The sequence below is a fragment of the Panthera uncia genome, assembly GCF_023721935.1.
Source record: "Panthera uncia isolate 11264 chromosome C1 unlocalized genomic scaffold, Puncia_PCG_1.0 HiC_scaffold_3, whole genome shotgun sequence".
Classification (NCBI taxonomy): domain Eukaryota; kingdom Metazoa; phylum Chordata; class Mammalia; order Carnivora; family Felidae; genus Panthera; species Panthera uncia.
In genome coordinates, this window is record NW_026057584.1 from 59235212 (window position 1) to 59251581 (window position 16370).

At 40.6% G+C, this 16370-nt stretch overlaps 1 protein-coding gene and 1 long non-coding RNA gene across 3 annotated transcripts in view; one reads left to right on the forward strand and one right to left on the reverse strand.

The window, feature by feature from the left end:
- LOC125911547 (uncharacterized) overlaps positions 1-1594 on the forward strand; it is a 4953-nt gene extending 3359 nt beyond the window's left edge. Inside the window, exons 2-3 of the long non-coding RNA XR_007454361.1 lie at positions 968-1127; positions 1222-1594. This is a non-coding gene — a long non-coding RNA (uncharacterized LOC125911547). The remainder of the gene's footprint in view (positions 1-967; positions 1128-1221) is intronic.
- The window catches only part of MAP3K20 (mitogen-activated protein kinase kinase kinase 20), a 187150-nt gene that overhangs the window by 9929 nt on the left and 160851 nt on the right, over positions 1-16370 (reverse strand). For both annotated transcript variants that reach the window (XM_049615510.1, XM_049615511.1), the window contains exon 17: positions 1716-1832. In XM_049615510.1, coding sequence (XP_049471467.1) covers positions 1716-1832 — 117 coding nt within the window. The remainder of the gene's footprint in view (positions 1-1715; positions 1833-16370) is intronic.

Sequence of the window (16370 nt, forward strand, 5' to 3'; positions counted from 1 at the left end):
TCCCCTCTTTGAAGCCCCAGGCCCCTGGCTCATTCCTTAGCTGAGGATGGCATATATTAGCCTCAGCTTCCTGACTTGCCCGTAAGTCTCACATCTTTGGGGCTCCTGTATGTACAAAATTAAATTCTTCTCCTGTTAATCTGTCTTATGTTAATTTAATTATTAGACCAGCCCAAGAACTTAGAAGGGTAGAAGGAAACTTTTTCACCCTGACACCTTGGATCCCATTTTAACTTTGATGAAAATGGTTTTTATTATAAGTGAATCTCCACTCTTTTAACCACCCTCCACCCCTTCATTCTATACTTAAGGCTACAAATGACTGGCCTTGAGATGGGTACAAAGCACATGTGGTAGAGATTTAACTGGGTTCTTTTTTTTTTTTTTTTTCCTTTTCTCTCTTTTTAATTAGTATTGTTATGATTCTGTTGATGTTAAAAGTTCTACAGATTTTGAATGGTCTCCCCCAATCCTGTTTTTCCTATAGCCCCCAGTTAATGTTGGTGTGTGATTTTGCACAAGATGTGGTTCTTTGGGAGTGCATATGTGGCATTATACCAGAAACACCTGTATTTGGCTTTAGAGCTGTACCCTGTCATTTTTGCTGTGAGTGGCTTCCTTCTGTTAGCAAGCAAGGACTTGGATCTTGCTTCTAAATGGCATAGGTTGGGGGGAAGGAGCAAGGATCTGTCCAGCCTTTAAGACATCAAAACATCATGTCCCAACAAAATAAAGGAAAGTTAAAACCAGATCATAACCTTTACAGATAAATAACACCATTGAAATGACTCCCAGTTACTCAGAAGATTCCAACAATGAATATCAAATCAATCGACTTGATGAATACACTTGTAAATTAAAAGGACTTGGATGTTTAGCAATCTTATGCCTGGGAAGGGAACACATTTGCAAGTCTAATGCTGTGGCTTTGAAGACTCTTCACTTCCCCACTTGTGTTTGTACCCAGGTTCTTCTCTGCTACCCACCCCACTTTCTTCACTGTAACCAAATACACAGTTCATCACGTACTAAAGAGTGGCTTATGTGAAGTTTCAAGTGATGGTCTGATGGATAGCATGGTTATTCACCCAAGTTGTTGACTTTCTCCTCCTGTTGAAGTCTCAAAGGTATTTTTTCAGATTTATTGGGACAGAACTGAATTTTTTTCCATTTTGAGGAGAAGCTAAGCATTTCTCTCAATCTGTCTTTTGTGTTGTAAAGGGCATGCTTCTACCACTGACCCTGAACTAGTGAGGTGTTCTCTGGCCAGAGGTGTGAACTCAAGGAAGCTATGAAGACATCAACAGGTGCCTCCTGAATAACCTCACCTCAGTCCTTCAAGAAAGCCTTCCTCCGCACAAGTTTTTCAAAGTTTAAAAAATGACCTCAAATTTGAGGTAAATATTTTCATCATTGGCATTTTCTTTCCTTTAACAAATGACAGAGTAAGCATAAAGAAATAGAGAAGAAAATAAAAAAAAATTTAAACGACACTTTCTTGTAGTACTTTTTAGTTCACACAGCCTAAGTGGAATTTTAACAAAAAACTATTATGATCTCAATCGGCTAAATAAAATGTGCCTTTCAACAGGCAGCTTGAAGCTGAGCTGACGTGAACATCGACAAGCACAAAAGCACACTGCTGGGGGATTTTAATGTCTTTGTTTGATATCTGTGAATTCAAAAAAGCTTTTAAGCCGTAAATAGAACCCTACCTTTGTCATCTTTAAAATCTCTGCATCAGGTAGGTTAGTGTTGAATGTCACATCTTTGATGTAGGTTATTGCAATTTCATCCCCATCCATCTCCATATACATTTTCCACTTACAATCCTAGAATTAAAAGCAAAATTATAGAATTTCAGAGAGTGAAACAATTTCTCTAGTCCCAATGTTTTATAACACATGAAGTTTCCTAAATGAAATATTGAGGTAATTTTTTTTCCTTTTTTGAAAAAAGGACATGAAATTAGATCTCTTTATATATTTAAACAACCCCCAGTTCGTGCAGTCTTGAGACATAATTTATCAGTGTAAATGTTCTATTGTTATAGGAGTTGCAAACTCAAAATCCTAAAGGGACCAGGCATTTAATAATGAAAATGAGTAAAGCCAGGCAGTTTCATTATAGAGCCCTAAATTGTCATCTTTCAAAATAGACCCATTTAATTTACATATTAAACATTGTAGGAATATTTTTTTATTCGTACAAAGAAATGTGGACTTCCCATTTTGAAATACAAGGCCCTTTTAACTTTCACTTTGCCAGTGTTGATAATAATATGGGCTCAAGAAAGAGCTCACTTTCCTCTTAACAGGAGGGAACCCTGCAAATGTGATGTATGGCAACTGATAACTGGCTCATGTGTTGGGGAGTTACGGGAGGGTTAGGACTCTGGGGGTCTAAAGGGCAGCTGCCCTAAAGGGACAGCCATCACTCAGCTTCTGTTGCTTATCCCCATGTGGGAATATGACCTCAGTCTTGCTAGGTCCTTTAATGTTTCCCAAAAAGCTGGATATCTGGATTCTTATGTGAAACCTCTCGATTTTTAAAAATGATGTCACGTTAATTAAATTTTCAGTAAAACCACCATGTAATGAAAAAGGGCTCTATATCATTAGTCACCAGGGATGTAAATTAAAATGTCCCCACAATGAGATACCACTATATGCCCACCAAATGGCTAAGATGGATAACATCCAATGTTGGCCAGGATTTTGAGCTCCTGGATTGCTGGTGGAAGTGTAAATGGTACAATCGCTCTGGGGAAGGCTTTGGCAATTTATTATAAACATATATCCATATGTATAAACATACATCTATTTGATGACTCAGAAATTCAACTCCTAGGTATTTACCTGAGAGAAATGAAAAAAGACTTGTACAGTGTTGCTCTGAGTAGCTTTATCATAATAGCCAAAAAACAAAAAAAACAACCCAAAAAACAAAATTAAAAGCTCCCTAGAAACAGGCCAAGTGTTCATTAGGAGAATGAGTTAAGTATCATATATTCGCAGAATGGAATGTTACTCAGCAACACAAAAGGAGCAGATCATTGACACATGCAACAAGATGGATAAAATCTCAGAACCATTACAGTGAGTGAAAGAAGTCTTATACAAAAAAAAAAAAAAAAGAACATACTAAGGATTCCGTTTATGTGACATTCTAGAACAGATAAAACCAATCTGCAGTGGCAACATTTCAGAAAAGGTTGTTTCTGCAGATGGGGATTGACTGGTAAGGGGCATGGTGAGACTTTATGGGGGGCTAATACTCTGTTCACAGGGGTTTGAGTCATATAGGCATATGCATTTGTCAAAATTCAGCAAATGTATACTTAAGATGTGTGCATTTCTTCTTGAACTCTAGCGCACTGAGATATTTAAGAGGAAGTGTATTGGTGTCTGCAAATGACTTTGACATGCATCAAAAACATGAAGATTGGTATATGGCTAGAGTGATAGATGGACATATATGTGATAAGGCAAGTAGAATAAAATGCTAATGGTTGCATTTAGCAGATAAGGGAGGATTCATTATAAATATATTTTTTTTAACTTGGCTGTATGAATAATAATAAAAATGTTGGCAGATAAACACTGTGTGTGCAATGAAAAGGAGAAATACGCCATGTCTTTGCACCAAATTTGACCCCTGAACCATAAATTCACCTTCTCTTTTACGTTACTTGAAGAATGAAGGATTCTGAGAGGTTAAGGATAATGTAGTGAGCGCCTTACATGCTGAAACTAGAAAATGCTCTCATAGGAGTAGACCTGGAATGTCTCCTGAGCAAGCTCAGACAAAATTATTATGGAAAAGCACTAACAAAGAGGCTGTTGAAAACCTGTTGGCTTCAGCAGAAAGCTGGGGGAGCCCTTTGTTTTAAGAAAACTTCTAGATAAATTGCACAACCAAGCAGGGCACGTGCCTGAGGGGAGTGACCCTCTTTGCCCAACCACATTCACAAGATGGAGAGCCAATTAGTGAAGGAAAAGGTCTATTCAATAATGTGAAAACCCAGTTTTCGGTTAACAGAAGTCAGATCAGTCACTCAGAATGGACAGATCTCTCAGTATTGCTCTGTTTTGGGGCTGCTCCCTGGGCAGCGGGAGCCCTGAGGTAACTGGGCAGCATAATGACTATTTGAAGTCATGACTGCACTTCTCTGACATGGCAAGAGCCTCCTCAAGCAGTGGCTGGAATAAAAAGCCTTAGGAAAGATGAGGTGACTTAGTTCGGTTTCTTTTGCCTGTCCAGTTTTGGAACGAAGTTAGCCAAATCACAGGTGAAAGACCTCAGGCTGTGTGTAAATGCCCGAGGCCCTCGGCTCTCCCACCTCACAGCCTGAGAACTCTCCTTGACCTCAGGCCTGCCATAGACCGGCCTGTGCACGCGCTCAGAGGAGCTCTCTGTTGAGAAGGGGTTGCTGACAGGTGGGAACTCACATTGCCGGAGTGCTTAATCTGCTCCAGGCATGCTGCTGGGTACTCTGTGCTATTTTTGTTTGAGATCCACAGTAACCCTGCAAGTTAGGTTTATTTTCCCATTAGGTGAGAAAAATGAGGCTTAGGTAAATAAAGGAATTTTCCTAGGGTCTCCTGGCCATTAAGTGGTAGAGGTGGGATGATAATAGCACAAGGCCGCCTGGCTCCAGAGTTGGAGAAGCTGCCGATAGGGAAGGGCAATTGGGAGAGGTGGCAGGATGTACTCACTGGGCGGTTCTCAGAGCTCCACAATGGGACCAGCTATTGACAACAGGCAAGTGGAGGAAGGACCAGGGAAGATTTTGCTAATACAACTGAAAAAGCAAGTGGCCGCAGGTCCTCTCCTGCAGCAACTGCTTCCCTGTTCCCCAGAGTCCAACTTGGAAAAACAAGGGTCCCCATAATAGGGTTAGAGACCTTTTTACTTTTCAAATTCTCTTATCTGAAAGAAAGGCTTTTGCCTGAACCATAAAAGATAGCGACAGAAGCAATAAAACTATACTCAAAGGCACTGTAAGACAAGGGGGGCATTATCCATGTCATTAAATTACAAACCTGGGTGGGAAAGAAAATATGCAGTGTTCACTTCAATTATTAACTTAATCTGTCAGTGCCCTGACATAATCCTAGGGTTTTTTTTGGGGGGGGGGGGCGGCATCTGTGATTTCACTGTTGCCTAGTTAAGAAAAGTAACCCTCAAATCAAGTCATGGAATTCTTTAAATTCTGCTCAATTTCCTATTACCCGCAGGTATTCTCTGCATTTTTGCTACACAGCGAGTCATTAAGTTGTCAATGAATTGCATTGCTCACAACTACCAGGATTTAAACAAAGTATTGAATTCTACAGGACCCAATAGAGACAGGATGCCATGTGATGAGTTCTTGACCAATCGATCACTGAAAAGGTTTTCATAGCAGTAACATGAATTAAATCATCAAGAACATCACTAAAAGTAACAACATATTTATGAGCCTAATATAGGATCTTACGTGCAAAATTGCTGCCTTTTTAGTTTCTTGGTAGTGGTAGGAACCAGGTAGTGGGAATGTGGGCTCAGATGTAAAAGCCATTCACTTTTACCAGGGTGAACTATTGATTTGGGCTTGATGTGAGTGACAGAAATGTGAGTATTGATTTATGAATCGGAAACATTCAAGAGTCACTTTGGACATCTTGTGAACAACTCGCAGTCCTGACAGGCAGAAATCAAAAGCAGACAGCTCTGTATTCTGAGAGTCTTTGGGGGCCCGAAAGGACTTCTTTCCCAAAACCATTTCACCCCTGGCAGTCTGAAATGGCCCTGTTACTCATTTGGTTTAAAGGGTTGATGGTGATGATTAAGATAGAAATAATATAGAAAAAGAGTATACATTAAGCCATTACTCGGGGAGTAGCAGGGAATGAGATGAAAGATGACAGCTGAAAGTCCAGCTCCTGGAGCTTGAATTCCATTTCTGTCACTTTCCCCCCAACCTTAGCCAACTTATATAACCTGTTTGGACCTCGGTGTTTCTATTCACAAGTATGTTGAATGAGGATTAAATGAGATAATGTAAATAAAGTGCCCAGCACAGTGCCAGAGCCAAATAAGGAGCTTGGAAAGGAGCAATTGTAATTATCATTACCAACATTAGTCACCAACACAGCTCCAATTAGTTTATTAGACTAGCCACCCCATCATCTAGCAGCGATCTAAGGGAATGGGCCAGAAGTTGAGTAAGCTTTGACAAGCGAGAAGGTACAGAGTGTTTAGACAAGGACTCTGGCCAGAGTAGGCAGGTGCGGTCAGAGCATCTTACTTGGGCACCCAGAGGGCACCAAAGTCTGGTATCAGTGTTGGAAAAAAAGAAAAAAAGATGTAGGCAGTGGCACCATAACAATGACTGGTCTTATGAAATAAACAGAAGAAGGAATAAACTTGTATCTTCTCACATAGATGGATTATAGAACACCAATTCTGCCCCTTCCTGCTTCAGCAGGTCCTAATGCGACCCTACCAATAGGAACCATCGGATGTCTGGAGGACGGTGGCTATGAAATGGGATTGACAGCCTGAGAGCCTTACCTTGATGAGGAAACTGAAGCATAGAGAGATGGGGAAATCTGACCAAGATCTCACGGACAGAAGGAGATGGAGTTCGGAACTGATCTAAGGTAGTCTCTTGGTGCTATGAGGAGCAGGTCTCCAAACCCTAGTCTTTTCTGAATCTGGAACTTTTCCTTGTTGTGGGTTAAACAGAAGTAAGAATTACAGTGCAGGGGAGTTCCATCTTCCAGAGTCAACAAACAGTCAAGATTATGTTGGTGAATTTCTTTATAAGTCTCCATGGCAGAGACTGAAATACGGAGTCTCTAATAAGTCCAGCATAGCCTATGTTCCCTCCATTATTGACAAAGATCCTTGTTAAAAGTGCATATGGTGCCAGTCCACTGTCTTTATGCTCCTCTTCTTGATTTCTCTGGCCAGTATTTGGAATCACACTTTCCGCCAGCCCTGGCTTAGGCTTTGTGGCCCGGCATGACTTCCACTTTTCAAACCAGAAAAAACCCGCTCCCATCTAGTTGCACAAGCAGATCATGGGGACCGGTCCTGACTACTGTGGATTTCTGTTCCATGACCAGATTCCCACAGTGTCACTCTTCAAATTTGTATCTTGATGCACATTTCTAGGGAATGTTCTTACTAACCAGTAGGAAAAAGGCACTGGCACAGGAGCAGTACTGGGCCCTGGGATGTTCTTGGCTTTGAATAGCAAAAAATGGTAATCCAAACCTTCCCACTAATTGGATCATCTGCCTCTCCATGCAAATCTACAAGAAATGAATGGAATTTTGTTGGGAAGAGGGGAGTTTTTGCATTGGAAACTGATGAAAAGACAGCTCCGTTGGGTGCCCAGGATATGTACTATTTATCTGGGCAGCTGCTGAAATACCTGGATAATTTTAGAATCAAGTGTGTGGTTAATGGAGGAGGAGAAAGCATTCCATCTGAACTGCTTCTGTATTGCCAATTATGTTAAAAAATTTTCTGAATTAAGATTACTGGCCAAGTAAAACAGAAACTCTTAACACTGTGAAGATAAAACCCCAAACAACACTCAGTTAATGCTAGATTAAGTATCTCTTTGTGAGAAATCACTATTACATTCTTTGCAAGCTGTTTAAAATTCTTTGGAGTTCCAAGCTAGAACAAGTGATTCCAAACATAGACATCCCTTCTCCCTCCCACAAAAAAAAAAAAAAAAAAAAAAAGATGGGAGGGAGGGAGTACAAAGAAATGATCCATATAGAGGTAAATTTTACGAGTAGAAAAAGGGATTGAAGATAGCACAGAAATTAACTTTAAATATTGTTTCAAGTTCTGGGCATTTCAGAGACAACGATATTTCCCTCTCTCCCTCCCCCCCCTCCACTCAAATATTATTGCAAATGTGAACAGTGTAGGTAAGTCAGAGAGACTCTAGGAAAAAGATTATTCAGGACATTTCGGAAGGAAACAGACCCCACATTAGGCTTTCAGCCTTCTACAGATCACTTCTACCTGAAGGTTACAGATAAAAACATTTTTGGTAGATTTTTTTTTTAATTGAAGTATATACGTTGCAAACAGTAAAATGAACCAATTTTTAAGGGCACAGTTCAGTGAATTTCGACCTATGTACATACCAGTGTAACCACCCCCACAAGCCAGATATTCCCACAACCCTAGAAAGTCTCCTGTCCCTGCCTGGCAGGGACACAAGGGGAGGTATGCACTCTTCTCATTTCTCTCACCATAGATTAATTTTGCCTGCTCTAGAACCTGGCAAAATTGGAACTTTACAGTATGTACTTGTCTATGTTTGGCTTCTTTCACTTGGCATAATGTTGTTGAGATTTGTCCGTGTTATTTAACCCTTCCAGCCTTACCCTGTTGTCGACAGCCATGTCTCCACTTTACAGATGGGTAGACTGAGACTCAGAAAATGTAGAGATTTGTGGCAAGTGCGCTTAGCCGCGCCGGGGCCACAATTTAGTTCCTGGGCATGCCCCGTCTAATGGTAAAGACACCGAGTTTTAAAATCCCGCCTCCGTCTTACCCCCTTCCCCCAGGGAGGAGAAAAAGTGAAACCACCAGGGATTGCTCAGGATTCTAGCAAAGAGGCCTCTCCACCTTAAAAAGGCCTGTACTGAGGAAACGTTTTAAAATATAAAATAGATGTTGAAATAAACTTTTTAAGATTCAAGAAGGGAGGGGCGGGGGGGGAAGGGAAACAGTCTCTTAGCAGGTGACTGTTGGAAAATGTAAGAAGTAACACAAGATGAAATAAAAATGTGGTAGAAATGTTGGTCATGCTGGTATTAAAAGTAGTAAGATGTTGATGATTTAGGCCTCCGAAGGCTTCTTTACATGCGTTGCTATTATCTAGCTCAGCTGCTGAAACCTGCTGTTTTAAAGGCAGGAGAGTGGAACATCCCGTGATAGCACCTGGGTTATTTATCATTATGTATAACCCCGCTACTCTCTATTTTATTATGCTGCCTTTAAAAAGAAGATAATGCAAGTATGGTTAATTTGCTTCTCTTCTTTATCTATACGGTGTCATGACCCATCACGGCTTTGTCCCGCGAGATTTGTTTTTCAACCAAAAAGAAATCCACAAGAAACTCTCCCTAAAAATTCCATTAATAACCTCTTTTAGCGCGTATAGGTTGCAGGGTCTGGAACTAAGAATGTTTTAATCTCTTCAGCAAAACAATGTCTCATAATGATGTACAGGACTATTGCTGTACTGATGAAGAATCATACATAATTCAGCACCTTTCACTTGGCACCACTGTGATGTCCTCATTAGCCGTGGCTCACAGTGTCTGTCAGATGGTGTCCATGCGAACGCAGGCATTATATTGTCTTTGAGATGTGCAGCTGCTTCCATGACACTGCCAGTATATAAAAACATGACGCCAGTTTGTTTTATTTAGTGCTAAACCTTCCAGTTTGTAAAAACAAGGCTGACACAGAGCCTGACATGAGGCAGTGAAAATAATTAGCTCTCATTTTCTCAGCCTCCTATTTCCTTCTCCCTGCTGTGTTCTCTTTCCACTAAACCACCACATGTCAGTCGAAATGGGAGGCAATTAGTGGGCTCATTTCAGTCCCCACAACTGTGCTGAAAAGAAAGTATTTATGATGGCACAATGAACAGCTGAAAGATTAAATAACATTTGCCTTTTGAAAAGAAAATGACTTCTAGCTAAATGGGCAATTTTTGATTATTCTCAAACAAGCTTAGAGTAGTTGGTTTTTAAAATACAAGAAAGGAAAATGAGTCATTTTTAGGTGAAAGAATCAAATAAAACTTGACACAGTAATGCAAATAACTGATGTTTTATTGCAAAATATGTAAATGCGTTATACCCTTAACAATGGCTTGTGTCTAAGGTCAGGGCAGATTGGTGCCAGCTAGACACCAGTAGAGATAAGGTTGTTATATTGCCTTTTGGGGGGCTGTTATTCGAGTTATGTATGAAAAAAGGACTTTAGGGATGAAGTTAAAATAAAGTAAAAGAAATCAAGTGAGACGTACTCTCATATGATGCATTACACACTACCTGAAATGGTTCAGATGTTAGTTGGCATGTTTGGAAAGGAGTTTTTCATTTTTTTAAAACTCTTTTTAAAATTGGAAGGTACTGGGTATTCATCTTGGAAAAAAAAGAGTAAGTCTTGCTATTGATTTTGAATAACTCAGAATCTATTCTCAAGACTGAGTTTCTTGAACAACATAGAAGGTGTTCTAGCTTACCTAATGACTGCTTATAAGCTTTTTTAAACGCTAACAAATGGGCTGCAAATTGACTTTTACCCAGGACACTCAAAATATAAAAACAGCTCTTCTGACTACTAAATTCCCCTCCCTTGCCATGACTTCAGAGATGATGCCAAAAATTAATGACCTTTGAAGAAAAATCACTGACCTGGTTGGTAGGCATTGTTTACCATTTGAGCTGTTCTCAGCCCAGATCCTGACGTACAGGATTGAGATGGTTGTCGTACATCTTTGCTTTTCCAATGCAGTGCTTTTAATTTCATTTCAAATAATCAGTCCCTGTTATAATTGATTATTCTCAAGACCTAGTTTTTGGTTCAGAAAACACAAGTCATTTTGAGTTATCACAGTCTTCCTTCTTTCAGTGGCTTTGGAAAACCTTCGAAAGCAAAGATGTCCTGTCATCAATGGAGTCAACAACTGTGGCTATTCAAATATTTTTAAAAGACCATCACAAATTTAAATTTTGTTTCTGTTTCCATAAGTAGTATATTCCTACTCTCTACAAACTCAAATCCTAATTTTTGAAGTCCCATAATAGAGTCAGTGTATCTGTATGAGCCAATGGCAACCCAAGGAGATCTGAGCCAACTATGGATTCGGTGGGAAACTAGAGCTCTCTGTGAGCTAACTACACATATTATTATAGCTGGAAGCCAGCTATATGCATTTGTCATGCAGTCATACCTATGTTTTATCACGTGTACTTCCTTGCCATTCACTATCTTAAAAGGAATTCAGGGTCTTGATGAAGAAGGCCACGAGGGATCATGTGGTGTGCTGGAGCCGCCCTCACAAGCTGGTTGCTCACACCTCTTCCCAACTTCAAGTTCAGGGACATCAGATCGGTAATTGGCCCTGGTGAAAATATTTATACCATGGAGATCCACGAACACTACAAGTCAGGGCCATTTTCTCCCATTGTTAGACATTTTCTGGTGTGCCGTTTCTACATGTGATTATCCATCTATCAGCAAGTATGTGCTTAGCAGCTCTGCTCTGGGCCTGTAAGCAGCTGCTTGACCTGTGTGATGAAGTGTAGCCCCACTGTGATTAGAAATATGCAGCAAGTTCATGCAGTCATATTCTAAGCTGCATTTGCTCCCTGGCTGTCAATTAAAAGTTGTATTTCTTACAGAACCCTGCCACTACAAGCCCATATACTTAGGCACACGGACATGTGTGTGTGCATATGTTCATCCCCTAAGAAAGAGTTGATCATAGGAAATAAGCTTCTTTACACTGCATTTTTAATAAATGCAAGATATATCAAAGTAAAGCATTGCTTTTAGCTGTTCTGAAATTTACAAAAAGTGTTGGGGTTTTTTTTTTCTTCCTTACAAAATCTTTGTGCTCTGTTACTTTATTTATCCATTTATAAAAATTACACAATAGGAAAAAAAGCCCCATTTGACAGTTTTTGATATTTACAATGCTCTGAGAAAGGGCCTGGAGATTCAATTGTTTATTAAATGCAACATTTTATAAGTGATCCAATAATAAAGACCTAACAGCACAATAGTAGGTGGGAAGTATTTGTAACAAGCAGTGTTTCTAACCTAGAGAGGATGAACAGAGAAGCAGAACTGTTGACTGAATTGCTTCTGGTAAGGTGTGGAAGAAGGGGTCCCCGTGTTACCCGTGACGCACGCAAGAAGGGGGGGCAGGGTGAACGGAAGAAGCCTTGGACTCTGATGGGGGCTGTTACTCTGCTTCTATACCTTCAAAATTGTGTTCCTCTTTATTTTGTCTTCCTTATTCACTTGCTCCATCAGAATACTGCTCAAAAGGAAATCAGATGTAGGAGGTACAGGAGTCCGGAAGCCTGTGTCTATTTTGGGGTCTGTGTAGCCAGGGTGCTGGCAGAGACAGGGTGGTGTTTCCCGGGCTTCTCCCCTGAGTGCTATGGGTCATCAACTTAGACCCACAGGTTTCCATGTGGAAGGGAGGGGGTGGGGGTAGGGACTCCAGGGACCACGTCTGTGACTGTCCAGTACACGCAAGGAAAGCATGGGCTCCCCAGATAGTTCCTTCATAACCCTGATTTTAAATTTTTATGACACAGTCTCAGAAAGTTTCTTGGTGAGAAAACTGCTGGGTGATTTGATAGTTTATTCCTTGGCAATTTGAGAATCAATATTCCTGACTGGCAAGTTTATATGAGATATAATAATAAACTCTATGGAGCTGAATATTTTAGTGAAAGAAAGGGTGGTTGCCACCCTGGGGGGGGGGGGGGCGGTGCATGAAGCTATCTGAGATTCCAGAAACCTTTTTCCTTTTGTGCCAAGTGGAAGGCCTTAAGATTACAAAACAAGGCATTTCCCACACAAAACAAAAGATGGTAATTTACTATTATGTGATCCCCCCCCAAATTATCTTTTTATTACCAATATATCTATTTTAGGGATGATGCTACTTTCTAGAAAGGGGCAGTATGACACAGTGGTTGAGTCCTTGGACTAGATATGCCCCTAAATAGGTGGGGATTCTGGGTAAGGAACTTTACCTCTTCCTTCCTCAGTTTCTCTTGGAGATGATGCAGGGATAGTGCTCACTGTGATGGTGGCTTATAACAATTATGTGAGAAGAATGTTTGCAGAGCACTTACCACAGTGTCTGGCAAAGGTATGAAATAATTATTACAAGCATTTCAAATCTGAGCACAGGAAAATTTTGAGCTGAGAAAGACCCAATTTCTGCCAATTCCACTGTCATAATTTCAAGTTCAGGTTTGCCTCAATATATAGCATTATTTAATAATTTACTTGTTAGAAGTAGGTAAAATACATGGGTAAACCCCATTCTCAGATTTTGTTAATTTAAATGGCCGGCGAAGCCTTTGGTCCAATCCTATCTTCCCTGCCAGTTTGCCTCAAAAAGGAAAGAAGAAAAGCATACTTCATTTGTGCGAGAATCCTGTAAATGTGCATGGGGCTTTGGTCTGCTGAGGTCCCGCTTATCCAGAGGGTGAGGCAGTAAAGACACATCACAGCAAGGCGTCATGCAGTGGCCCCTGGCCATGATAGCAGGTATGTAGGCGCTCAGACGTGAATGGCTTTCCTCAGTTGAGCAACTCAACCTCACTTTTGTGCCAGAATCCATCTGGTTGTAAAATGAGGCTAAAAACCAGCATTGCATCTGAATTCTTAAAACAAAAGGTTGACCGGTCTTACAATGAAAGGCTTTTCCTCTACATGTATTTGTTATTTGTGGATAAGGTCATATTTTCACCGTTTTCTCCTGGCAGGGCAGGTACTGAAGCAACGTACTAATTTTAAGTGGTTGTGGAACTGGTGGTCCCTTTCAGATGCGATGGGAAAATGGAGCTGCTATTTCATCATAAGGTCACTGTCCTGTATTATTCCCGGAGGTTGTAATTGTAATTAGAACGCATCTTTCATTTTGTTTGTAAAAGGAAAGGTGAAATGGTCAAGCAGATCTCCCTGATATGCAAAGCCCGGTTTGGAGACAACTTGCAGAGCATCACTGTCCTCTAGTAACTTATTCTAGTCATGGAAAGGCTTCACCGTTTCTGTGATGATGGGTTTATGAGAACTCAGTTGGGATTTTGAGGATGTCCTTTTTTCTTGGGTTCCACCTTTAAAGGTTAAGGCACTAAGGTCAAGGTCAAGGTCAGTTTTCATGTGGGGAATTGGAATTTCAAATATTTGGGGGAAATGTTTCATAATGCTAGGGTATAGGCTGGCATAACTGGGTAGTTTAGAACTGGACAGTGATTTATTCTAGGATTATTTTATGAAAATGTACAGATGGCTTAAATCTCCTGGGACAGGTATGTGAGCTAGCACATGTTTAATAAGAAGGTAATGATAAAGATGTAATTTCCAGTCTCAGCTCTGTCCTCGCCCCATCTAAGGCTGGTCACACACTTCCTCTTGTTCTCTGTTTCCTGATCAGTGATGACAATATTATACCTTAAGCATCTCACAGAAATGCCAAGGGGATAAATGAGATGACATTTATGAAATAACTTAGCTCTTTAGAACAAAGTACTAAGTAGAAGCTTTAAACATTATATTCAGGAAGTTATTTGCAAATGACCATGGACCTCTTCAAACCTTGCTTTAAAACTCACCCTTTCCAAAAAAGCTTTTCCTGGTTAACCTCATCCATTCCAGTCCTTTTTTTAATTAAAAAAAAAATTTTTTTTTTTTTTTTTAATTTTAGAGGGAGAGAGAGAGCGCCTGAGCTGGAGAGAGGGGTAGAGGGACAGAGAGAGAATCTTAAGCAGGCTCCACACTCAGCACGGAGCCCGCCAGTCACTTCTTTATACTTTTAGCACCATGGCATGACATCCACATTGTACATTTCACTTTTTGATCTGTTATGTTATAACATCATCTGCCCAGCTGCCCACACTAGAAACCTGGCAATATCCTGGCTCCTCTCCCATCCCTACACCATTTCCAGCTGGTGACCCAGTCTGAGCAGTTCCGTCTCGAGGTCCTTGGACTCCTGGCACTTCCATGGCACTGCCATAGCCTCCTCTCCTTGTTCCCTTTAACCTGGTTGTCTGCATTGCCCGCTAATGGGTCTTTCTCACTTTAGCCTGGTCTCTTTCCAGTTGACCCTCCCCTGTGCTTTTTAGAGATATTTTATTTATTTACTTGAAAAAATTTTTTTATATTTTATTTTTAGGTAATCTCTACACACAACATGAGGCTTGGACTCACAACTCCAAGGTCCAGAGTCGCATGCTCTAACTGAGCCAGCCAGGTGCCCCTGCGAGATCTTTTAAAAACATAAATCTGATCCTATCTACTCCCTGCTTAAAACTTTTCAAACTCCTTAGTTTAGCACCTAACATCGTTCTTTTTCTGGTCACCAGCCACTATTATGGCCTAACTCTCACCACACTCGTCCCCCTGCTTCGCGCTAAGTCCCAAAGGTAGTGATGCTTGAAGTGAGTTGTGCAGTTCCATAGAAATTAGCCTAAAGAAGAGCTCCCTGTGTCCTCCTGGCTTCATACTTCATACATCTTTTGCAGATGCTAGCTATGCCTTTTGCCTTTCATGTCTTCTCCCTGCCTAATAATTCCTAATGGTTTTAAATTTTTAGTTGAAGCACCACTTCTACCAAAAAGACCTTAAGATCCTCTCTGACCCCTCTATGCATCTGCTTTCAATGTGCAGCCAGTGTGCTTCCATTGAATGATGTGCTTGATGTTGTTAAAAAAAAAAAAAAAGGCGTCATTCTGTACTAAAACCATTCACTGATCTTGTCTATTTCTTCCAATCAGCGATGGGTTCCTTGCAAGCCTGGGACTGTACTTTTTGATTTTGTATTCTGACCTTCTAGCAGACAGCCAGGTCCTCAGTAAATGTCTGCTGAATGCATGGTGTAAATGTATTGAAATTATGACTGTAGGCATGATCAAGGATCAATAGGCTGTCAAAAGCTGCAGTGACTTTAGGCCTCGTGAAAACCTACAGCTTGAGAAGGCTACACAACTGTGGACAAAACGAAACCACTGTATTTGGTCTCCAGTATCCTTTATACCTTGCAAATGTTTACAGAAGATATTTTTTAGTTTTCCATATTAACAAGTCCTTTCTTTGTTAGTTGCAAGTTATTTTCTTGGTTGAGACTAAATTTGACAAGTCTCTCTCAAAAAAAATTCTTCCCTCTTCTTTCATCACCTACAAGCCATACGATGGTTTAAACAAAGAGTACTAAGTGCCATGGAGTCGAGGACATCAAAGAGAGCAAATTAAAATATGTGATTTGTTTACCATCACATGGCCTTGGGAGTGCCCACGGCCACAGAATCTCAGGGCTAGAAGGGTGCCTGGTTGTTGTTGTAGAGAGGATCTTACTGCCCCACTTTCTGTAGCTGCTTCTAACAACAGGAATGACTAGACCATGACCCATCACAGGAAGAAAGGAAAGTGCTCGTATATGAGAAACCTTTCACTCAACCAGCTGCTGCTGCTGCTGCTTTTTTTTTTTTTTTTTTTTTTTTTTTTTTTAACTCAACCAGCTTCTATGGCAAAACCAGGGAGATAAAGATTTCCATTCAGCAAAAGCACCGATATATCTGTAG